This window comes from Bufo bufo, chromosome 3, assembly GCF_905171765.1.
Source record: "Bufo bufo chromosome 3, aBufBuf1.1, whole genome shotgun sequence".
Classification (NCBI taxonomy): Eukaryota; Metazoa; Chordata; class Amphibia; order Anura; family Bufonidae; genus Bufo; species Bufo bufo.
Window position 1 is genome coordinate 367,449,757 of NC_053391.1, and position 24,664 is coordinate 367,474,420.

The 24,664-nt window shown below is 45.0% G+C and overlaps 1 protein-coding gene across 1 annotated transcript; it reads right to left on the reverse strand.

The window, feature by feature from the left end:
* Window positions 1–546: 546 nt before the first annotated feature.
* On the reverse strand, window positions 547–23,680 carry KPNA6 (karyopherin subunit alpha 6). Its single transcript, XM_040424558.1, has 14 exons — window positions 23,623–23,680; window positions 16,933–17,066; window positions 10,856–10,951; window positions 8,972–9,071; window positions 8,722–8,816; window positions 8,515–8,646; window positions 8,315–8,403; window positions 6,755–6,854; window positions 6,492–6,655; window positions 4,622–4,700; window positions 3,996–4,121; window positions 2,865–2,992; window positions 2,603–2,784; window positions 547–1,883 (listed from the first exon to the last, which is right to left on the reverse strand). Exons 1-14 carry the CDS (start codon window positions 23,624–23,626, stop codon window positions 1,696–1,698), a joined length of 1,617 nt encoding a protein of 538 aa, XP_040280492.1. The 5' UTR covers window positions 23,627–23,680; the 3' UTR covers window positions 547–1,695.
* Window positions 23,681–24,664: the final 984 nt, after the last annotated feature.

Consider the following 24,664-nt stretch of genomic DNA (forward strand, 5'->3'; position numbering starts at 1 on the left):
GAAGAGGTTCCGCCATTCCCCTGAATGCGGCAACAAATTTTAACAGGTGTGCCAGAAGTCAGACTCCCCGCTGATCAGATCCTGATGACATCCTTATCATAGGTAATAGGCATTAAACACTTGGACAACTCCTTTAGAAGGAATCGGTCATCTGGTGTGCGTTACCCTGTCTGATGATAGAAACCCAGATTCCAGGACTGGGCCGCTTCTCAGTTTGCAGTAGTTTTGATAAAATATATTTATCAAGTGCAGCATGAGGCGAGTGCGTGTATCTATCAGCAGTTGGCTCCCTCGCCCGGTTTTATTCATAACTGTTATACCTTGAATGTTCGTCATTCAATAAAACGAGATTTTATGAAAAAGACACCATAATGACAAGTAAAGCGACACCGCTATAAATGAGGTTCTGTCACTAGTTTATGTTGCCCTTGGATATGGCGGCATCAACCTGATGACAGATTTCCTTTGAGGACTTCATCCATCCATTTCTAGTTATGTTTACACCAAAGATGCCCAATTACACAAAGAAAGGAACTAAAAGCCAACTATATATTAGTTTAATTCAAGTAGATATATTGTATTCCATTCTGCATTTCACACCAGTACAGGCCAGAGTCACAGCGTATTAAAGATAATGACCTAGGAGAAAATGTTAGTGTTTCTGGTGGTAAACTGCAAAACCATATCCATGGTGGTACAATGAGATCATCCAAGCACTTGTACACCTTGGAGGTATATTTATTGCCCGCACACACTATGGGTGGCACCATTTCAATCTTCCATAGTATTCCTGAAAGTGCAGACCATAATTCACCAGGAACTGTATAATCAAAGTGCTTCAGTCAAATTCCAACTGGCTGTTCTGCCATTACAAGAATACTGGTCCAGGCTGCAAACCGGTTGCCTCTAAATCCTTTAGAACTGCAAAAATGTTTTGCATGAACATTGGCTAGAAAATGTTAAGATCATAAAATATTTTGAGAGGCAGGTAATGCTATAAGGCACTCAGGAGCTTGTGTTGCCAATCTAAGTGCCCAATTTCACTTCAGCAAGAAGAAACTTTTGAGATCTGGCAAGTTGCTCCTGATAAAACAAAGTCCACAGGAGCAAAAAAATAATAATAAAAAAAAAAAAAAAAAATCCAAAAATATCACAGTTACTGCCAGTACATCTATGAAAGTAGCGTAAATGACTGCTTCAGCCTTGTCACCAGTATCCGCCGCCTTTAGCCATTTCACTTACTTATTCTTTTTATAACGTTAAATAGCACTATATCAAACAAGAAAAAAAGTGATGTACAATTGCTGCTGCTCCTCATCCCCTGAACAAAAAGGAACAGATGTTCAACGCATTCAATGCTGATGCATTTCAGATACCCCAAGTCCATTTTAAACCAAAACAAAAAAATAATAATACACTTAACTTATGAAGCAGAGAAATGTTCAGTGGCAGAGGAGAGTATGTGCTTTACATACAGATCTTGCAAAAAGCAGCATAAAGGTCGAGCATGGATGTTAAACCACTGCTTTCTCTGCCTGAAAAGAGCGTAAGTTTAAGAGGAGAAGAAGAAAAACTTCTGTGATAAACCAAGAATAACTTGACTTTAGGATGAATGGCTGCTTCACCATCATCTCTCTCCACCACCTCAATCGAGTAGTGGAGATGAAATTCTCCATTTGTCCTAAGGATTCTGGCTCACAGCTGAAATCCCTCCATAGGGGCTTCTGTTTGCTGGAAAATATACTGTTGTTGGGAATCATCCACAGATGGGACAAGTTGAGGGTCCTCCTCCTCGACGCCAAAGTAATGTTCAATCAATTCAAAAGCTTTCTGATAAATTTCCTGATTCTCGTGGCTTTGCAGGAACTCTATTTTATCCAAACCTATAGTGGGAAAGCAAAACACTAATTAAAAGGAAAAGAAATCATCTTCACCACTGATCTTTCATGCGGTGTGTAGGAGTATGTGTATATATATCATTGTACTGAAAGAGCAGTGCATGAACTACATAAACACAAACCTATTCAATTACAGACATTGATATTAATATATAAAATATTACAAGTTTAAATGCATTTTAATTATGGCATTATACTTAATTTTTCAATTGGTCTTTATTAAAAAATGTCAAAAGTTTTCACTGCATCTGCAGACGTGCTTCTTCTCAGAGCTGGTCCTACTGCTCTCATCTGTAGCCCTTATCTCTAGGTTCCCGACAGCTCACAAACACTCATCAGTTTGCTAAGAATTCAGCTCAAAGGGCATCTGTCAGCGGATTTGTACCTATGAAACTGGCATATACTGGCATTTCTCACATGCATATACTCAAAGCACAGGGATGGTCTTGAACTATGACTCACTGGGGAGTCGGTGGCTGCCATATATGCGCTTGACCCCAACACACACTTGGATCGATTTCACAGGAACCCAATTTACCTATTTTAATATTTTTTATTGCACCCCTGTGGCATCCTCCTGGGTCCTAATTTAGCTAATGTCCATTTTACTTATACGGTACATGCCTGCATGTTGAACTGATAAAGCAGCTATAAAGTCGGCTATGTAATAGAGGGGGGAAAAAAGCAAAAATTTTCAGTCTCACCATATGCTTCTTCAATCAGTCCACAGTAAGGGTTTATGCCGCCACCACCCCCTTGCTTTGCCTCTTGTTCCCCAAGTCGGAGGATATTTTCTAGTCCATTAAGAGCAACTTGCACTATTTTTGAATCCATGACTGTCAGGAGATCACAAAGTGGTTTGATGCAGCCCAGGTCTACCAGGTATCTAAGATGAATGAACATCCATGTTAACACAAGCTCTGATCATGAATACATTATCAATATGTCTACAGTTACTATTATTACCTAATCTGCTCTGAGGTACCGCCAGATGTGGCATTTGTGATGGCCCAAGCAGCCTCTTTTCGTGTGCGAAATTCAGCTTTTTGTAAAATCTCGATCAGTACTGGAAATATATTGGCATCAGCAACAGCCTAGAAACAAAATGAATCTATATTTATGCTAGATCAGTAGATAAAGTGTTAATTATAAGTCAACTTAAAGGGATTTTATGACCAACAATGATTTTGCCTTACGTATAGAATAGGGATTAAAAAGAGAACCGGTCACCAGCAACCTCCCAATCAAACTCTTTGCAAAGACACATAGCTGTGGTTCACATGATTAAAATGCTGTTTTTCTTTTGTTCATCTGAGGCTCCATTCCTGAGTTAATACTGTTTCTTAATATACAAATTAGACCTTTGGCGCAATGAGGGAGCCACCATTGCCCTTTTGCACCCAAGCTCCGCTCCTTTCTGTGGCCAGCTTCTTCCTGGCTGCGTTGCCACTGCCTGGCCCTGTCCATCATAGCAATGAGAGAAGGGCTGACCACAGCAAGGAGTGGAGCTTGGCTGGAACATGAGCAACAGTGATGCCCTCGTTGCACCAAAGGCCTAATCTGTAAATTAAGAAAAAAGTATAATAACTCAGGATCGGAGCCTCAGACCAACAAAAGAAAGCTAGCATTTTAATCAGGTCAAGCACAGCTATGTGTCTATGCAAACAGTTTCATAGGGAGGTCACTGGTGAAATATTTCCTTTAAGTATCCGATTACTGGGGGTCTCAACGCTGGGACCCCCCATCGATCATGAGAACTGTGGTCCCATGAGAATACAGCAATGGTACGCATGCAGGACTACCACTCCATTCACTTCTGTTGGACAGCTGCTATACTTGGCAAACCCATAGATGTGAACAAAGTGTGGAGTCTGTGGAAGACAGGTGACACACAGGGCAAAAAAAAAAAAATCAGACACAAGGATCAAACACGGATCCTTCACAGACATCTTCATGGATGAACCACTGACCATCTTATCAGTGAGGTCATCACAAACATGTTAATAAGGCCTTAGTGGGGAAAACCCATTTAATCATGTTAAATCATGAAAAGCGAACATGCTCTCACAATTTTACAATGTAGCGTGTTCACATTACCTGTATTTGGGCTCTATTCCCAGCAGTGATATTAGAGATGGTCCAGCAGGCCTCTTTGCGGATAGACTCCTTTGGGCTACTCAAAAGATGTAACAGACAAGGAAGAGCAGAGCAGTTTAAGATAACCTGCAGAAAATAAAGACATTGGTCAAGGTTTACTTGTTCAGACTGGACATTAAAGTCACAACGTGTGTGTGAGTGTGTGGGGGGGTAGTGACACTTGGCTGCAGGACAAATGGGACAAATGACAAACTTTCTTAGAAAACTCTACAGAGAAGTTGTGTTTGGGAGAGGTATTTAAGGTGGTCTGGGCCAGATGGAGAAAAAAAGGGAAAGAACAGCAACAACCAGATGTGGAGTGAGGAATAAGCTACTATACAGCTATATTATGGTGCTGTAAGGTAGCATAAACCTGTGCAAGGCTTATCCAGAAGAACGGCATGAAAAGGCTGTGGAGGGTGAAATTGACTCCGCACTCCACCCTGGATGGCAAAACCTGACAATAGGGAGTAGCCCATTTTAAGATTTTTTTTTCTATGTAAGCCACTCCTGTAAGCTGTGGCAAATGTATTACAGTATATGCAATTTTGGCAGTTGGCACCTAAGTCGCCATCACTATTTTTCACCTGTGTCTGGATGTCATCTCCTGTTACAATGTTTCCTACAGCTCTCAGGGCAGGTGAAGCTACTTTGTAATCGTTGTGCCTTTAGTAAAGTGAAAAAAAAACAAAGGAAAAATTACCCAGAGACAATAGATATGAAAGTAAAAAACAAAAGGGTGCACGAAATATCATTGACTGACGAACCATAAACTTAAGTTGTTTTCTGGAAACCTATCCATTAGAGACGGGAGATGCTTCAGATTAGAGCAAACCAAGTGTTTTTGTAAACCTTCCACTATGAGAAGACAAAACTATGGTTCTGATATTTTTCTAAAATGTAAAAGGAGGGAAGACCATTTCACTACTATTTAGCTTTCTGTTGTACTGCCGCATCCGCAATTTGGCCTGTGCTCACGTGAACGTTTGAGTGGCTGCAGGCTCTTCCGCTGACGTCTTGACCAGATCTGCTCGTGTGTCTTTCCGTTCAGCTGCATAAAGTACAGTTGAACAGGAAGACAAAAGAGCAGATCTGGTCAATACATCCACAGAAAAGCCCACAGCCAGACACATGAGCACGGCCCAAATTGAAAACTCTGTGGCGCAACAGGATTGTAGGTAGAGGTGAAAAGCTCATCCTTCTGAAAGCTAGAATTTAGTCAAAGCTCCAGAGAACGCCTTTAAGGGCTTATTCACATTTGCGGTGCTCGGTACTACTCGTATGTGTTGGCCAGCTCCATTATAGGAACAGAACAATGAAAGTAACGGTAGTGTGGGATGCATCATATGACACCTGACGGACCCCACTGACTGTAATGGGGTCCATTGGGTATTTGTCAAGGTGTCTGGCATTTAACCAGAAAAAATAGTGTAGCATACTGTGATATTTTGGCCAGCATTTTTAACGGAATCTGGGTTGGCAGCTCATAACAGAGCCACCAACGCAGATGTGACTACCGTCTAGGTTCTGATCTGAAAAAAAAAAAAAAAAAAGGAAAATAAATATTCTATACTATTTCATTGTTGAGGCAGTTATTACATTTTAGGTTATATCTTCCAAGTTCTTTCTGGTCGACAAGTTATTAATTATTCATACAGCGCCATATATATCTCAATATAAATTCATAAATTTCTAAATTAACAAACTGTATGTTTTTAGAGTGTGGAAGGGAACCCGCACAAATATGGTAAGAACATACAAACTTCATGCAGATGTTGCCCTTGGACTTAAAGCCAAGAGTTCAGCCCTGCAATGCAACAGTGTTAACAAGAATGAATAACCTACTTAAGAGGATTGCCATCCCAGCAATCAGCCAACAGTAGGATCTAGTAGTGGAAACATCTGTGATAAGCGGTTACTAAATAATCGTACATGGTCACACCATGTCCTCCAAAACAGGTATTAATCTTTCCAGAGACCTTCTGCAGTCTTGGGGTCCAATCACACTGTTTTTGGAGACTGCAGATTGCGTTCCGCAACATCCGTGTGCGTTCCGCAACATCCTTCACTATGATAGAAATGCCTTTTCTTGTCCGCAAAATCTTTTTTGCGGGTCCTCATTCAATCCGCAAAATTAAGAATGGGCCTTTAGGGTGGTTTAACGCATGGCGCTAAAGCCAGGAGTGGATCAAGCATGATGAAAGACGGTCCCTCCCCCCCACGTGTAAAGCCACATTAATAGAACAAGGACCCAGGTAGGCCCCTTCCCTCACTAATAGTGGTGGTCTCCGACTTCTACACAGTACTGTAAAACACACACACACAATTTTTTATATCTAAAGTTGTACTAAACACAGGTACAACTTCTGAAACTTTCTTGTCAATGGCCAATAAACTGATGTTTCTTTATCGATCTTCTTCCAAAGCAAAGAACCCGTTACCCCAGCATGTACTAACATTAAGAGTTCCACCAGCCTGCGGCAGACCCCTGAATCAATCACTGCTTGGATCTTCTCATTGGGACCATCAGAAAGATAAGAAAGTGCCCAGCACGCATCTGCCAATAAGTCCGAGTCACTGGTGAACAGGAGACGTGAGAGGACAGGAAGACACTGAGACACCTAGAAAGAGCAGAATCAAAAGACAACAAATACATGTAGTGAAAAAAAAAAAGAAAAAGAAAAAAGGCCATCAATGTTAAAAATTAAATACATAATAACCTTGTCAAAATCTGGAGGTGGGTTCTTTCCACGACACAGGTTGGACAACGCCCACACAGCATTTCTGGTCATGGTGAGACGGCTTGATTTGGCGAGTAGACTGGAGGAAACAAAATATAATAAATGTAGTAAAATATTACAGATAGATGTAGTTTTACCCAAGTATAGTTACATCTGCAAATTCTAAAATATTCAAATATAGGGCTGTGGCTAACTGCCAGCATGACCAGATACATCCAGAGCTCCTGCTAACGACCCTGAATCTCATGGATCCTGACCATTAACTGCCACCAAAATTTGGGAAAGCCTAGCAAAAAAAGGAACGGCCCGCAATATAGCTCTATCTTATCGCGTGTAGCAATAGTCAAGATGGTGTCGGCTCTTCTGACTCCCAACAGCTCTGCCCTGCAAAGGCAGACTATCAAGCATCTTTTGTATCTGGAGACTCTGATCTTGAACCTGAGCCACCAGAGGTGGGGCCCTCACTTATCGGACATCGGTGGCATATCCTAGTGATATGCCACCAATGTGTGAGATGGACCAACCCCTTTAAGCAGATTATTCTGAATGGGCAGACTATCTCATACTAGGTTTCATTGGTGCTCCACAGATGGGGCTGATTTCTGGCATTATGAGAAGAGGTAAGCAAGCTTCTGTGAGGAAAAGCATAAAGGCGTCCATTTTGTATACATATTCATTTTATATCCATGTATAACCTGCACTTATATAAAGGGGATTTAGCCTTGGAAGGCAGAAGTACAAAGTCCATGGTGGGCCACTCATCTCAAACCAAACATAGTAACTAGAGATGAGCAAATTTCATATTTTGAAATTTGTTCACGCTTTGTTTGGTGGTAAAAGTATTGCGTTATGGATTCCGTTACCATGGACCATAACGCAATTCTATGACGGAATGCCTTTGGACGCATTCTGTCATAATAGAAGTCTATGGCCTGCATAACAGATCCGTCCCTTTTCCGTTATGCAGGGGAGTCCTCTCCTGCATAACGGAAACGGGACGGATCCTTTATGCAGGCCATAGACTTCTATAATGACGGAATGCCTCCAAAGGCATTCCGTCATAGAATTGCGTTATGGTCCATGGAAACGGAATCCATAACGCAATTCTGCTTTTACCACCAAACGAAGCGTGGTGGTAAAAGCTTTGAGTTACTGTCTCTAATAGTAACTCAAAGCTTGTCTACACTAGGACATTTTTATTGCGTCTGTCTGTGTATAAATACGTGCACTGCTCCTTACAATAAAGAGGCCATTATGAGAAACACATGTTGCTGTGTCTGTGTGTCTTGACCTCGAGCCGGCTCACTCAACTTCAGAACTATTAGGACACTGCTTTACTGCTTTGTATCCTGGGACGCTCCATTATTGCCTTCATCTTTGTATATCATTGTATCCTTGACAGTCGTGTGCCATCCAATGATTACAAGCAGGTGTATGCCGTGTTGGGGGGGTGGCAGTCTGGCGAACAGAAGTTCAGCCAACAGGTATCTAAAATGTATGGCCAGCTTTACACTTGATTGATCTGCATAAGGTACTTACTTAAGTAGGGGAGGAAGGATGTCACAGCTTAACACATAGTCTCGGCACACTGAACTGTCCCCAGCAATGTTGCCCAGAGCCCATACGGCCTGTAAGAAGCCACAATAAATTACACTTATTTTCAGAAAGCTGCCCAGTGGCTAGACACAAAAGATAGTGAAGAGAAACATCGAAAACAGACAAAAAGATGTTCCCCAAACCTGCTCCTGAACGTCTTCATACTCCGAATTTAGCAACTGTATAAAGATTGGCACAGCTCCTGCTTCTATCACGATCTTCGTTTGTTGGGAAGTGCCTGATGCAATGTTTGTCAAGGCCCATGCTGCTTCAAACTGTCATAAGATGACGATTATTAGCTACGTGCATCTCACGAACAGCTTTCCTCTACTTTTCTCACATGTACGCACCTGTAGTGTATAGTTATCGCTCCTTTTGAGGAATTCTACAAACCGCTCTACCACACCGGGAGCATTGATCACTTCATCAATCGGGGGATTCGGCTCTACAACAAAGTAAAAACAGAAAAGGTAAATTTCCAAGATAACCACATAACAGGTCTCATAAGCTCCGGTTCTAGAACCCTATATACACAGGACAGAGGTCTTAACTGATATTTACAGAATTAAACAGAAGCGTCTGACAGCAGTAAAAACTCACCTTTAGATAACAGCTTTCGAAATTTCTGTGTTGTCGCCAATTGTAGGTCAGGATCATCAGACAGTAGTAGTCCAACCATTTCTCGAGTAATCACTCCATCCTATGAGTAGAGAAAACATCAACTACTGTATAACAATCTAGATACCGTATTTTTCGCCCTATAAGACACACTTTTTGTCACTGCGTCTTATGGGGTGAATACTCATTAGTACCGGAGAAGCAGGAAGCGATGAAGGCTCTGTACTCGCTGCCTCCTGGTCCTCGGCTGGCGGTGAGAAACGCCGGCGTCCGGAGCAGGAGAGGTAAGTGTTTTTTAGTTTTTATTTGCTCTGAGGCATGGGGGTCTCATCTGAAGTCTTACTGGGGTCTAATCAACATTGGGTGTCTGATCTGAGGGTCTTATTAACATTGGGGGTCTGATTGGGGCTGTGAGCTGAGGTCTGATTAACATTAGGGGTCTGATTGGTGGTCTGACCTGAGGTCTAATGAAAAATATTGGTTTCTTATTGTACTCCTCTAAAACCTACTTGCGTCTTATAGGGCAAAAAATACGGTAAGTGCTTTTAAAACTATGGAGGTAATTTATCAAGCCCTGCACTCCAAAATTCTGTCTTTAAAAAGTTTCAAAACTAGGCTTATTTGTGCAAAAATGTTGTGACATTCTGCATTTTTATTCTACTCTCTAGTCTTGTGGGGAAAGTTGGTGAGAGGTGGTTAGCTATGTGAATTAGCTTCCCTGCAGATTTATCCCAATCGCACTCCAGTAAAGATGTGGCATAAGAAGTAGAGTAACCTCTCAGAGCAGAAGTGTTAGCCTTCAAGATGCACTGAATTTATCAATCGTCGTACGAAATTCGATAAATTTGACACAAATTACAGCAACACAGACTTCTGCAAAACTGACTTAAAAAGGACCCCTCATGGTAAATCTCCCCCTACATTTTCTCCGAGACGCCACAGGGTTTCAGAGTAGAATACAGTTTTTGTAATGAAGGAGTCTGTCGCTGTTTCCTGTTTATGAGTAGGGCAGCACAAAACGGACAACACGTTCCCTTTAACCCCTTCCAGACCACACCACATAATTATACGGCAGGTTGCAGAGGGCAATTTTGCTAAACTGACACATACAACTACAGTCCTCCCCTCTGAAACACGGGTGCAGTGGGCAAGTATGGCTGTAACTCACAGTAACTGGGCTGGGTGCAGACCCTGGACACTCGGACTAGTGGCTACTATTAACCCCTTAAAAACTACACGTAAATTAATGGGCTAATGGATGGTCCCTGTGCTGGCAGCCCCTTAATGGTCATGCTGTATTTAATGGCACTGCATGATGCTGCACACAGTGCCATCGGAGGGATGTTGCACTGACAGCCCAATAAGGTACTGTGACAGGAAACAAAGAGAACCTGTTTCCACATTCTGGTACTTGATAGGAAACACTGGGTTGTCAGTAAAAATGTCAAAAGGATTCCCTGGGAAGAGGGGTTTGAAGGATTTCAGGAAAGGATATGACTGTTTTTTCTTTGCATGTCTGTCTAAAATGTGGAAAAAAAAAGTAAAAAAAATAAAAAGTACCACCCATGACTTAAAAAAAAAAAAAGGGTGGCACTTCCCCTTTACTTAGAAACGTGTGTACTTGTTTGATTATTATCTATGTACAGAGACTGCACGGAGGGAGGCAGATCTATGTAAAGCTAAAATAAGGTTTGTGGTGCGCAACGTCATATGTTACACAATGCACACATATTTGGCATTGCTATGCACGGGAGAATTAGAGAATGAAGTTTTGGGCTCAATATGATTTATACCAGTACATACCACTTCATGAAAGGGTTAAAGCAAATTAACTGCATTAGTGAATATCTTTAACAGTAATCATACCCCAACATTGGTGGAGCTGACAAAAGGGTCCATCAAAGGTCCATCAAACATGGAAGCATCTTCAGAAACTAATTCGACATTGCGACGCTTGAAGAGCTACAAAGAGGGAGAAATACAGTACATTTAGAACAAGGCTTCGTTTTATTCTGTCAGACAATAGCTATTGGGCCAGGTTTGTGAGGCAGTAGTGGAAGACATTAGCACTCCTACACTACAATGATTCGCTTCCCAATCTATAACTGGACTACATAAACATCATTAAATTTACATACCTCATGCTGACAACCCCTGTACATATCAAGGTGTTGAACATCAAATTAGGGTGTCGTTTTTAATTAGTTAGTCTCATGCACCCTGTACCTCTTGGTTAGGCTACTTTCACACTTGCGTTCGGAGCGGATCCGTCTGATGTTTCATCAGACGGATCCGCTCCGATAATGCAGACGTTCGCATCCGTTCAGAACGGATCCGTCTGCATTAAAACTTAGAAAATTTTCTAAGTATGAAAGTAGCCTGAGCGGATCCGTTCAGACTTTACATTGTAAGTCAATGGGGAACGGATCCGCTTGAAGATTGAGCCATATGGTGTCATCTTCAAGCGGATCCGCCCCCATTGACTTACATTGTAAGTCTGGACGGATCCGCTCGCCTCCGCACGGCCAGGCGGACACCCGAACGCTGCAAGCAGCGTTCAGGTGTCCGCTCACTGAGCGGAGCGGAGGCTGAACGCTGGCAGACTGATGCATTCTGAGCGGATCCGCCCCCATTGACTGTGCAAGCAGCGTTCAGGTGTCCGCTCACTGAGCGGAGCGGAGGCTGAACGCTGGCAGGCGGATGCATTCTCAGTGGATCCGCCTCCACTGAGAATGCATTGGGGCCAGACGGATGCGTTCGGGACCGCTCGTGAGCCCCTTCAAACGGAGCGCACGAGCGGACACCCGAACGCTAGTGTGAAAGTAGCCTTAATCATACCATTAGGGTTGTATACAGTGTGCATTGTTTGATGTGTGTTTGGTCCTATTTGTCTGGATGTACATGAGTCCACCTTTAGTTTTATAACTATTAGCCCCTTACAATAGGGCAATATAGGAGTTGCTAGCCTAGGATCGAGGGCAGGGGGTCCCCACCATCAGGGGTCGCCCCTGGGCAGAGGGTCTAGCCTTAGGGCATGCACTCAGGGATAGTTCCCCTATCAAGGTTACGGGCATGCTGTTCTTGGTGGATCCATGTAAATCGGGACATTGGTGGACCTTTTTTGTTGTGGAATTATTATTAAAAGCGCAATCTGTCTATTAAGGGTTATTGCATAGCTGGACTTTATTATACAGGGGGTTCGCCCACTGAAGAAACCACCGCTATGGGTGGCCTCCACTTGCAGAGCTGCATAGAGGGTGAGGCCTCGCTACACCCAGTGCTCTGGTGACTTCCTTCACTTTACATTGTGAAGCTTTGCTGTCAGGCTACTCAGCCTAATGGCATATCTCATGTACGATCGCTCCATTACAATCTATTGTAGAGCAGGAACTCTATAATAGATGGTAATGATGCAATCCTATGTGCAATATGCTGTCATGGCTGAACAGCCTGAAAGCAAAGCTCAGCAATGTAAAGTGAAGGAAGTCACCAGAGCACTGGGTGTAGCGAGGCCTCACCCTCTATGCGGCTCTGCAAGTGGAGGCCACCCATCCTAGGACAGGTTGCTGGAGGCCATTTTTCATCATTTCTGGAGAACCCCTTTAACGCATGACATGACATCACTATGGAGGTTAGTCACTGGCTGTAGCAGTGCATGTGACCCTCCCTCCCCTGTTTGTGCAGAAAATGGACCAGAAGTCCATGGAGCAGTGGGCAGAAGGTCCTGCTGGGTTGGGTGGAGGATGTAGTTTAAAAATAAAATCCTTAACACTCCTTTTAAAGGGAACCAGTCATCAATGTTATGCTGCCCATACTAATGGCAGTATAAAGTAGAGACAGGTGAGTTGATTTCAGCGGTCTGTCATTTATAAGTAAAAAAATAAGTGGTTGCCGCGAACCAACATCACAATCTTTGCAGACTGGGCCTGGAAAAGAGTCCTGGCCACCTGAGAAGAGTCCTGGTTATTCATGACTTCCTGCTCTCCTGCCCACCTGCTGATGACTGATCTTCTACCTAGTTTTCTCCCTTTCTCTAGGAGGGAACTGCCAATCATCAGCAGATGGGTGAGAGAGCAGGAGATTATGGATAACCAGGACTCTTCTCAGGTAGATTTGACTCTTTTCAAGGCCTGGGCTGCAATAATTATGATGCTGGTTCTCAGCAACCCCTTACTTTTAGCTCATGAGTGACACATCGCTGAAATCTGCATTTCTGTCACTAGTTTATACTGCCTTCAGTGAGGTCAGCATAAAGTTGATGACAGGTTCCCTTTAAGGATTCTTCCCAGCAGAAATCTGTGTCTGCGGTACAAGTTCACACAATTCCTAAGGCGGAAGACTCAAATGATCAGTAAGACTCCTGTTTTAAGACTTGAAAATGTTCATTATAAAGAATCACGGTCGGAATTTTCTTTAAAGGGGTTCTGCACTTTCATTTGACTGATGATCTATCCTCTGGATTATCTAATACATGAGTAGTACTGCAGATAAGGAGTCCAGATCACTAGTTTTTATTTTCCTGCTGTCAGCACTCAAAGCTGCTCTGAAATACACAGTCAGGACTGCAGTTCTGTTCTAACATAATGGAGAGGACTCATGTTCAGATGCATAGCACAAGGAGACGTTACACTGTATGGGGGGCATACAAGGAGACGTTACACTGTATGGGGGGCATACAAGGAGACGTTACACTGTATGGGGGGCATACAAGGAGACGTTACACTGTATGGGGGGCATACAAGGAGACGTTACACTGTATGGGGGGCATACAAGGAGACGTTACACTGTATGGGGGGCATACAAGGAGACGTTACACTGTATGGGGGGCATACAAGGAGACGTTACACTGTATGGGGGGCATACAAGGAGACGTTACACTGTATGGGGGGCATACAAGGAGACGTTACACTGTATGGGGGGCATACAAGGAGACGTTACACTGTATGGGGGGCATACAAGGAGACGTTACACTGTATGGGGGGCATACAAGGAGACGTTACACTGTATGGGGGGCATACAAGGAGACGTTACACTGTATGGGGGGCATACAAGGAGACGTTACACTGTATGGGGGGCATACAAGGAGACGTTACACTGTATGGGGGGCATACAAGGAGACGTTACACTGTATGGGGGGCATACAAGGAGACGTTACACTGTATGGGGGGCATACAAGGAGACGTTACACTGTATGGGGGGCATACAAGGAGACGTTACACTGTATGGGGGGCATACAAGGAGACGTTACACTGTATGGGGGGCATACAAGGAGACGTTACACTGTATGGGGGGCATACAAGGAGACGTTACACTGTATGGGGGGCATACAAGGAGACGTTACACTGTATGGGGGGCAGCCACAAGGAGACGTTACACTGTATGGGGGGCATACAAGGAGACGTTACACTGTATGGGGGGCAGCCACAAGGAGACGTTACACTGTATGGGGGGCAGCCACAAGGAGACGTTACACTGTATGGGGGGCAGCCACAAGGAGACGTTACACTGTATGGGGGGCAGCCACAAGGAGACGTTACACTGTATGGGGGGCAGCCACAAGGAGACGTTACACTGTATGGGGCAGCCACAAGGAGACGTTACACTGTATGGGGCAGCCACAAGGAGACGTTACACTGTATGGGGCAGCCACAAGGAGACGTTACACTGTATGGGGCAGCCACAAGGAGACGTTACACTGTATGGGGCAGCCACAAGGAGACGTTACACTGTATGGGGCAGCCACAAGGAGACGTTACACTGTATGGGGGCAGCCACAAGGAGACGTTACACTGTATGGGGGCAGCCACAAGGAGACGTTACACTGTATGGGGGCAGCCACAAGGAGACGTTACACTGTATGGGGGGCATACAAGGAGACGTTACACTGTATGGGGGGCATACAAGGAGACGTTACACTGTATGGGGGGCATACAAGGAGACGTTACACTGTATGGGGGGCATACAAGGAGACGTTACACTGTATGGGGGGCATACAAGGAGACGTTACACTGTATGGGGGGCATACAAGGAGACGTTACACTGTATGGGGGGCATACAAGGAGACGTTACACTGTATGGGGGGCATACAAGGAGACGTTACACTGTATGGGGGGCATACAAGGAGACGTTACACTGTATGGGGGGCATACAAGGAGACGTTACACTGTATGGGGGGCATACAAGGAGACGTTACACTGTATGGGGGGCATACAAGGAGACGTTACACTGTATGGGGGGCATACAAGGAGACGTTACACTGTATGGGGGGCATACAAGGAGACGTTACACTGTATGGGGGGCATACAAGGAGACGTTACACTGTATGGGGGGCATACAAGGAGACGTTACACTGTATGGGGGGCATACAAGGAGACGTTACACTGTATGGGGGGCATACAAGGAGACGTTACACTGTATGGGGGGCATACAAGGAGACGTTACACTGTATGGGGGGCATACAAGGAGACGTTACACTGTATGGGGGGCATACAAGGAGACGTTACACTGTATGGGGGGCATACAAGGAGACGTTACACTGTATGGGGGGCAGCCACAAGGAGACGTTACACTGTATGGGGGGCATACAAGGAGACGTTACACTGTATGGGGGGCAGCCACAAGGAGACGTTACACTGTATGGGGGGCAGCCACAAGGAGACGTTACACTGTATGGGGGGCAGCCACAAGGAGACGTTACACTGTATGGGGGGCAGCCACAAGGAGACGTTACACTGTATGGGGGGCAGCCACAAGGAGACGTTACACTGTATGGGGCAGCCACAAGGAGACGTTACACTGTATGGGGCAGCCACAAGGAGACGTTACACTGTATGGGGCAGCCACAAGGAGACGTTACACTGTATGGGGCAGCCACAAGGAGACGTTACACTGTATGGGGCAGCCACAAGGAGACGTTACACTGTATGGGGCAGCCACAAGGAGACGTTACACTGTATGGGGGCAGCCACAAGGAGACGTTACACTGTATGGGGGCAGCCACAAGGAGACGTTACACTGTATGGGGGCAGCCACAAGGAGACGTTACACTGTATGGGGGCAGCCACAAGGAGACGTTACACTGTATGGGGGCAGCCACATGGAGACGTTACACTGTATGGGGGCAGCCACATGGAGACGTTACACTGTATGGGGGCAGCCACAAGGAGACGTTACACTGTATGGGGGCAGCCACATGGAGACGTTACACTGTATGGGGGCAGCCACAAGGAGACGTTACACTGTATGGGGGCAGCCACAAGGAGACATTACACTGTATGGGGGCAGCCACAAGGAGACGTTACACTGTATGGGGGCAGCCACATGGAGACGTTACACTGTATGGGGGCAGCCACAAGGAGACGTTACACTGTATGGGGGCAGCCACAAGGAGACGTTACACTGTATGGGGGCAGCCACAAGGAGACATTATACTGTATGGGGGCAGCCACAAGGAGACGTTACACTGTATGGGGGCAGCCACAAGGAGACGTTACACTGTATGGGGCAGCCACAAGGAGACGTTATACTGTATGGGGGCAGCCACATGGAGACGTTACACTGTATGGGGGCAGCCACAAGGAGACGTTATACTGTATGGGGCATACAAGGAGACAGGTCCTGGGCTTGGTGTCACTTCGGTGGGTGGGGTCATGGGGAAATATGAGCAAGCAGAATGCAGCCACTGCGGGGACCAACATGTAATGTATGCAGGCAGCAGGACATGGATGTTTTAGAAGCGGTCGGCATACGTGCGACCGCTCCTATGACATCATTAAATACCGCGGTTATTAGGAAACTGTGATATTGCCATATCGCAGTTTCCTAATACTGCTGTATATCGCTGACACCTGTATACCGCTCAACCCTAAGTACTACTCATGTATTACTGTAGATAATGGTCCAAAATTGGGGTGACTGATTCCCTTTGAAGCAAACATTCTGACCTGTTGTTCACGTTTCTGTTTGCGGAGTTGGATTCCTTCTTCTTCACGCCGTCGGCGCATCTCCTCCGTGTTTAAAGCTTTGTTCTTGTAGCTCTTCATGCGACTGTTGTCTTTCCCGGGGCTTGCTATGGAATCTACAGTGGAGAAGCCATGTCCATCAACATTTTATCTTGCATTCTACTACTCTTTTGCTAAAGTTTAGAGGCAAAAAGGTGTTTGATTTAATTCAACCTGCTAATGTCACAGACACCTTTAAAGTTGTTTCCCATATACAAGATCTTCCCACTTAAACTGTGCCTGGATGTGCCAGTTGCCAGCTTTTATGACTTTTCAGAACAGGGGTCATGGGAACCCACTTAACTGCCATGTAAGGGTCTTGAGTAGGTTCCTCTATCCGACAGATATTTAAAAAAGATTTTCCATAAGGATATCTAAGGTACTCATTGGTGGTTCCTTAAAACGCTAGTTGTAATGAATTAGTTGAATAACGTCAAATCTTGCATGGCCACACTGTTCAGGATGCACCCTAGTCGATCCACGTGGCCTTCTTCTAAGAAAGGTGTCTTAGATGCAGCTCAAGGCAATCAGCCAAAAGTAGAGAAACATTACCTTGCAGTGAAGCTACAAATGCAGGGACTAGGGGACAATATATGCACACGGGTAAAAGATTGGTTACATGACAGAGAACAAAAAAATCGCTGTAAGTGGTACATACTCAAAACGGGCTAAAGTCAGCAGCGATATACCACAAAGATCTGGGTTAGGCCCAATTCTCTAGCAGTGGTCTTGTGGCCGGAATTGAGAGTAACGTGTCAGATTTTAGTGATGACACAAAACTGTGTAGGACACTTCAAAGAATTGTCAACTGTCACAAAGACGTAGGTAATTTTAATGTCGATAAATGTAGGGTATTGCATCTAGACCACAGTATTGTATGGCTACACACAAATTAAATGGAATAAAAGTGAACAGAACAAGAGAAGGACTTGTGTATTCTGATTACAAGCTAAGCAGAAGTTATAAATGTCAGGCAGCAGCAGCAAAAGCAAATAAGATTCTAGGGTGTATAAAAAATAAACAGTAATCAATGTAATATTATGCCTTTATAAACCCTTCATAGGGCCACATCTTGAGTATGGGATTTAGTTTTGGGCTTCACATTCTAACAAAGCTACGGGAGAGCTCAAAAGATTTATACGTTGCATATGCACCTAATTAATGGTGTAAAATTAGCCGTATAGCGCAGCCGCAATACCCAGTCCCCATAGCTCTGTGTGCTTTTATTGTGTAAAAAAAAACTATTTGATACATATGCAAATTAACCTGAGATGAGTCCTGTCCCTGACTCATCTCACATACAGGACTCATCTCAGGTTAATTTGCATATGTATCAAATAGTTTTTTTTACACAATAAAAGCACACAGAGCTATGGGGACTGGGTATTGCGGCTGTGCTAGCGGCGATCTAGCAGCCCATGTCCTCAGCTCTATACACAAAATCCTGGTGACGGGTTCCCTTTAAACCATGCACAGGTGTGGTTTTTGGAGGTAAGCAGCCCTGTTTCTCTAATCATGGTCAACACCCTTAGGCCCCTTTCACACGGGCGAGTTTTCCGCGCGGGTGCAATGCGTGAAGTGAACGCATTGCACCCGCACTGAATCCGGACCCATTCATTTCTATGGGGCTGTTCACATGAGCGGTGATTTTCACGCATCACTTGTGCGTTGTGTGAAAATCGCAGCATGTTCTATATTCTGCATTTTTCACGCAACGCAGGCCCCATAGAAGTGAATGGGGTTGCGTGAAAATCGCAAGCAAGTGTGGATGCGGTGCGATTTTCACGCACGGTTGCTAGGAGACGATCGGGATGGGGACCCGATCATTATTATTTCCCCTTATAACATGGTTAGAAGGGAAAATAATAGCATTCTGAATACAGAATGCATAGTACAATAGGGCTGGGGGGGGGGGTTAAAAAAAAAATAATTTAACTCACCTTAATCCACTTGTTCGCGCAGCCGGCATCTCTTCTGTCTTGTTCTGTGAGCAATAGGACCTTTGATGACAGCACTGCGTTCATCACATGATCCATCATGTGATGGACCATGTGATGAGCGCAGTGATGTCATCAAAGGTCCTTTTCCTCACAGATGACAGACAGAAGAGATGCCGGCTGCGCGAACAAGTGGATTAAGGTGAGTTAAATTATTTTTTTTTAACCCCTCCAGCCCTATTGTACTATGCATTCTGTATTCAGAATGCTATTGTTTTCCCTTATAACCATGTTATAAGGGGAAATAATACAATCTACACTACAACTAAGGCTACTTTCACACTTGCGTTCAGAACGGATCCGTCTGCATTATAGTTTAGAAAAAATTCTAAGTGTGAAAGTTGTTCAGTTTTCATCCGTTTGAAAATTGAGCCATATTGTGTCAACTTCAAACGGATCCGTCCCCATTGACTTACATTGTAAGTCTGGAAGGATCCGTTTGCCTCCGCACGGCCAGGCGGACACCCGAACGCTGCAAGCAGTGTTCGGGTGTCCGCCTGCTGAGCGGAGCGGAGGACAAACGGAGCCAGACTGATGCATTCTGAGCGGATCCGCATCCACTCAGAATGCATTGGAGCAGTACGGATGCGTTCGGGGCCGCTTGTGAGAGCCTTCAAACGGAGCTCACAAGCGGAGCCCCGAACGCTAGTGTGAAAGTAGCCTAACCCAAACCTGAACTTCTGTGAAGAAGTTCAGGTCTGGGTACCACAGTCAGTTTTTTATCACGCGCGTGCAAAACGCATTGCACCCGCGCGATAAAAACTGAACAACGGAACGCAATCGCAGTCAAAACTGACTGCAATTGCGTACCTACTCGCGCGGGTTTGCCGCAATGCACCGGGACGCATCCGGACACGCCCGTGTGAAAGAGGCCTTAGGCCCCTTTCACACGGGCGAGTTATCCGCACAGGATGCGATGCGTGAGTTGAACGCATTGCACCCGCACTGAATCCTGACCCATTCATTTCTATGGGGCTGTGCACACGAGCGGTGATTTTCACGCATCACTTGTGCGTTGCGTGAAAATCGCAGCATGCTCTATATTCTGCGTTTCTCATGTAACGCAGGCCCCATAGAAATGAATGGGGTTGCGTGAAAATCGCAAGCATCCGCAAGCAAGTGCGGATGCCGTGCGATTTTCACGCATGGTTGCTGGGTGACAATCGGGACCCGATCATTATTATTTCCCCTTATAACATGGTTATAAGGGAAAATAATAGCATTCTGAATACAGAATGCATAGTACAATAGGGCTGGAGGGGTTAAAAAAAAAATAAAAAAAATTTTTTTAACTCACCTTAATCCACTTGTTCGCGCAGCCGGCATCTCTTCGGTCTTTATCTGTGAGCAATAGGACCTTTGATGACGTCACTACGCTCATCACATGATTCATCACCATGGTGATGGATCATGTGATGGAGCGCAGTGACGTCATCAAAGGTCCTATTGCTCACAGATGAAGACAGAAGAGATGCGGGCTGCGCGAACAAGTGGATTAAGGTGAGTTAAATTTTTTTATTTTTTTTTAACCCCTCCAGCCCTATTGTACTATGCATTCTGTATTCAGAATGCTATTATTTTACCTTATAACCATGTTATAAGGGGAAATAATATAATCTACACTACAACTAACCCAAACCTGAACTTCTGTAAAGAAGTTCGGGTCTGGTTACCACAGTCGGTTTTTTATCACGCGCGTGCAAAACACATTGCACCCGCGCGATAAAAACTGAACATCGGAACGCAATCGCAGTCAAAACTGACTGCAATTGCGTTCCTACTCGCGCGGGTTTGCCGCAATGCACCGGGACGCATCCAGACATGCCCGTATGAAAGAGGCCTTAGGCTTAATGCACACGACCGTTGTTTTGGTCCACATCCGAGCCACAGTTTCTGCGGCTTGGATGCGGACCCATTCACTTCAATGGGGCCGCAAAAGATGTGTGCATTAAGTGTGCTGTCCGCATCCGTTGCTCAGTTCCGTGGCCCCGCAAAAAAAAAAATATATAACCTGTCCTATTCTTGTCCGTTTTGCGGACAAGAATAGGCAGTTATATCAATTACTGTCCGTGCCGTAAATTGCGGAACGCACACGGACACCATCCGTGTTTTGCGGATCCGCAATTTGCGGACCGCAAAACACACAACGGTCGTGTGCATGAGGCCTTAGGCTAGGGCTGCACAGCAACATGTCTCACGTGACAAAAAGGGTACAACTACATTGTGAGATGTGTCGCGCAACATTTATTGTGATGATAGTTTTTGGTGTTGCACTGCGACAGTTGCACAAAAATCCAGCTTGGTGTCATAACAGTCGCAGCATGTCGCAGTGGGACACCAAAGATATATGTATCATTACAATAAATGTCTCTGTGTAGCCCTAGCCTTAAAGGGGTTGTCCCACGAAAAGTATCCTACAGTTTTCAAACCAGCACCTGGATGTGAATACTTTTGTAATTGCATGTGATTAAAAATTCTGCAAAGCCACTGAGTTATACAATAAGATATCTGTATAGCGCCACCTGCTGTTTGTTTTTATTCTTATTTCTTTGACCTGCTCTCTGAGATGGCCGCACATGCTCAGTGTCATCCTTCAACTGCCTCCTGAGCTGTGATAGGTAGAGCATGGACACGCCTCCTGAGCTGCAGCAGAAAAGACCCTCCCCTTGAGCTGTCAGCTTGATATAAATCTAGCAGAGCAATGAATGGGGAGATCTCTGGATCCATGTGAGGTACAGGGCTGGTACATTGTCATGTACTATATGATGTCCGATTTTCATTTTTTACATTAGTCAGTGGATAACCCTTTTAAGCTGGGGTCTGTGGGGATGCTCAGCAGGTGCAGTACTTCAAACTGATGATGCCCAAGGGGGCATGTAAAGGGGTAACCTAATATATTGAGCTCAAAATACTGTATTGTTCTAGCAACAACAGATACTTAAAGGGGTTGTCTCATCACAGACAATGGGGGCATATCGCTAGGATATGCCACCATTGTCTTATAGGTACGGGTCCTATCACTGGGTCCAGCACCTATATTGGGAACTTACCTAGCGATATGCCCCCATTGTCTGAGATGAGACAACCCTTTCAAGAACTTTTTGGCCTGAAGGGACACCTGGCTGTAGTTTAGAGCCAACCAGCTATGTCTGTGTCACAATGGAAAACATTTCAGTTTCCCAAAAACTAAGTGGTAGTGATACAAGACCTATCTTTGATAAAGCATCATGTTCTTTTATGGGAGTTGACATTGGCATGCAAAGTAACATCTGCTGACTGGTCTACAATCTTAGGCCTAGTTCACACAGTCAGTGTTTGGTCAGTGATTTTCATCAGTGATTGTGAGCCAAAACAAGGTGCAGATTTTTTTCCTTATACCTTATGTCTGTGTAAACTCCACTACTGGTTTTGGCTCACAATCACTGACTGTGTAAAAGTGGTCTTGGCAGGATCACCACCCAAAAATAAATACATAAAAAAGTGCAACCCTTAGCTGATCACAACCCTGTCCATGTACGGAATGGCAGTATACAGGCGATATCTGTAGCTTGCATGCCATAAGGCAGAATTTGGTGCCAAGCGATCGCCCACTTGCAGACATACATTTCCAAGGAGGGTCTCTCCTGGTTACATGTGAGATAACGTTTTGCAAGTCCACGCGGCCGTGTCGATATTTCGGTCTGCAAACAACTGGATCTGCAAAATATGGACACCTACCATGTGCATTCCCTGTTTTTCTCACTCCCACAAAATGGAACAGAACAGGTTTTATAATTTGTGGAATGAAAAAATAGATCTGCAAAAAACTCACAACGTGTGCCCGGTCCCACAGAAATCAATGGGTCAGTGTGCTATCCACATTATATTGTAGGTGGTGCAGAGATGAAACAGACGGGGGGGGGTGAACGAGACCTAAGAGGGGCTACGTCACCCTAGAAATCCAAGATAGTCTATAAGGGGCAGTCAAGTGAAACAGATCTAGTAATAAATCAGTGTATGTTATGTAAAATAAGACATCTTTGGGGAGGTTTATCGAACTGGCATAAAGGAAAACTGGTTTAGCTGCCCATGACAACCAATCAGATTCCACCTTTAAGTTTCCAACACAGCTGTGAAAAATGAAAGATGGAATCTGATTGGTTGCTATGGGCAACTAAACCAGTTTTCCTTTATGCCAGTTTCCTATAAGTGGTCGTAATGTGACCCCCAATTCAAATGATGTAGGTTGCTGCATGTCGGTGGGATAAAACTGGCATGGTATGCTTCATGGCAGGGGTGGCATAGTGCCTGCAATACAACATGTCCTGCCTTGTGGACCCTACAGGATGACATGAGCTCACATATACACAGCAGCAGTGAAGCTGGCACCACTACAATAGGTACTGATGGCATGAAATGCCCCTAATCATCACAGCAATACCACCCACCCCTAAGGAGACAAGGGTTGTGCACATGGAGGGAACTAACAGAACACTCCCAACTGCCAGTGAAGCTGCCCCCAGCACCAGGGTGGGATGCAGCGCCCCTGGGGCTCCATCCCAGGGACGGGCATGTAGTCAGGGCAGTGCCACGCTAAATACCCTCATTTCACCGTCACATTCCATTCACCCCCTCCTATCTCCTTCCCAAATCTCACCCATGCTGTCCCCGGTCTGTCAGGGCCTCTCCCGGCTTCTCTGGGACAATATGTCTGACTAACGGAAGCCTGTGAATGACACTCTAAGGCGCAGAGCAAATTTGCGTAAGTAAACGTCAGGAAACTCCTTGTACGTGCGTGTCACCACAGCTGGTGCGTGCGTTCCACCTTTTTAAAGGGACAGGCTTCTATTTTGCAAGGTCTTCCGTAAAGATATGTGTTTTAAATCTCGGTTTATGAATAAACAGCTCCTAAACCCAACCCATCACAGTCAACCCCATAGAGGTTACAATGTGTGCGGTTTGTGCTGAATTTCTTTGGCAGTCTGACAGTGTCTGTAGAGGGCGCTATCGTTCACTTCCTGCATGTGACTGTGTGAATCTTTCCTGACTAAATAAGTGGATGACTAAACTTATTTTCAGGATTCATATCCTGCATCATGCTATATGATGTAATGATGACCAGCATTTGTGAAAATATAGTTTATAAGGGCTGATGAGTCATCAGGATTCTCAGGATAGGTCATCAGAATCTGATCAGTGGGTGTCCGACATCAGGGACCCCACTGATCAGCTGCTTAAAGGGGTATTCCCTTCTCAGGCAATGGGGGCATATCGCTAGGATATGCCCCAATTGTCTCATAGGTGCGGGTCCCAACGCAGCTGGCAAAGTGAAGGAGGACGCACCGCACATGCGCGGCCGCCCACCATTCATTTCAGTGGTAATATAGTGGGACCGCGCTGCTCCTCATTCACACAGAGCGTTTTTCCACGCGGATTGAAACTCAGCATTTCTATGCTGGATCGTCGTAGGCTCCTCTGCAAGATGTCATAAACCGCACAATAGTGAGAGTACCTCCGACACAGTTAAAAATTCTGTTTTATTATACTCACAGAAATAAAATGGTTTATGACATCTTGCAGAGGAGCCTACGACTGAGTTTCAATCCGCGTAGAAGCACACTGCGATCCAACTGAAGGGTGTCTGTCTTGGCCCAGATAAAGTGAATACCTGCATTCGTGGAAAAACGCTCTGTGTGAAT

Bases quoted from the DNA above. Each gene is read 5' to 3' on its own strand.
- KPNA6 (XM_040424558.1), bottom strand. The intron at 4,701-6,491 runs GTTAGTACATGC...ACTTTACTAAAG, and splicing joins AGGCTGGTGGAACTCTTAAT to GCACAACGATTACAAAGTAG. The intron at 2,993-3,995 runs GTAATGTGAACA...TTTTGTTTCTAG, and splicing joins GGAATAGAGCCCAAATACAG to GCTGTTGCTGATGCCAATAT.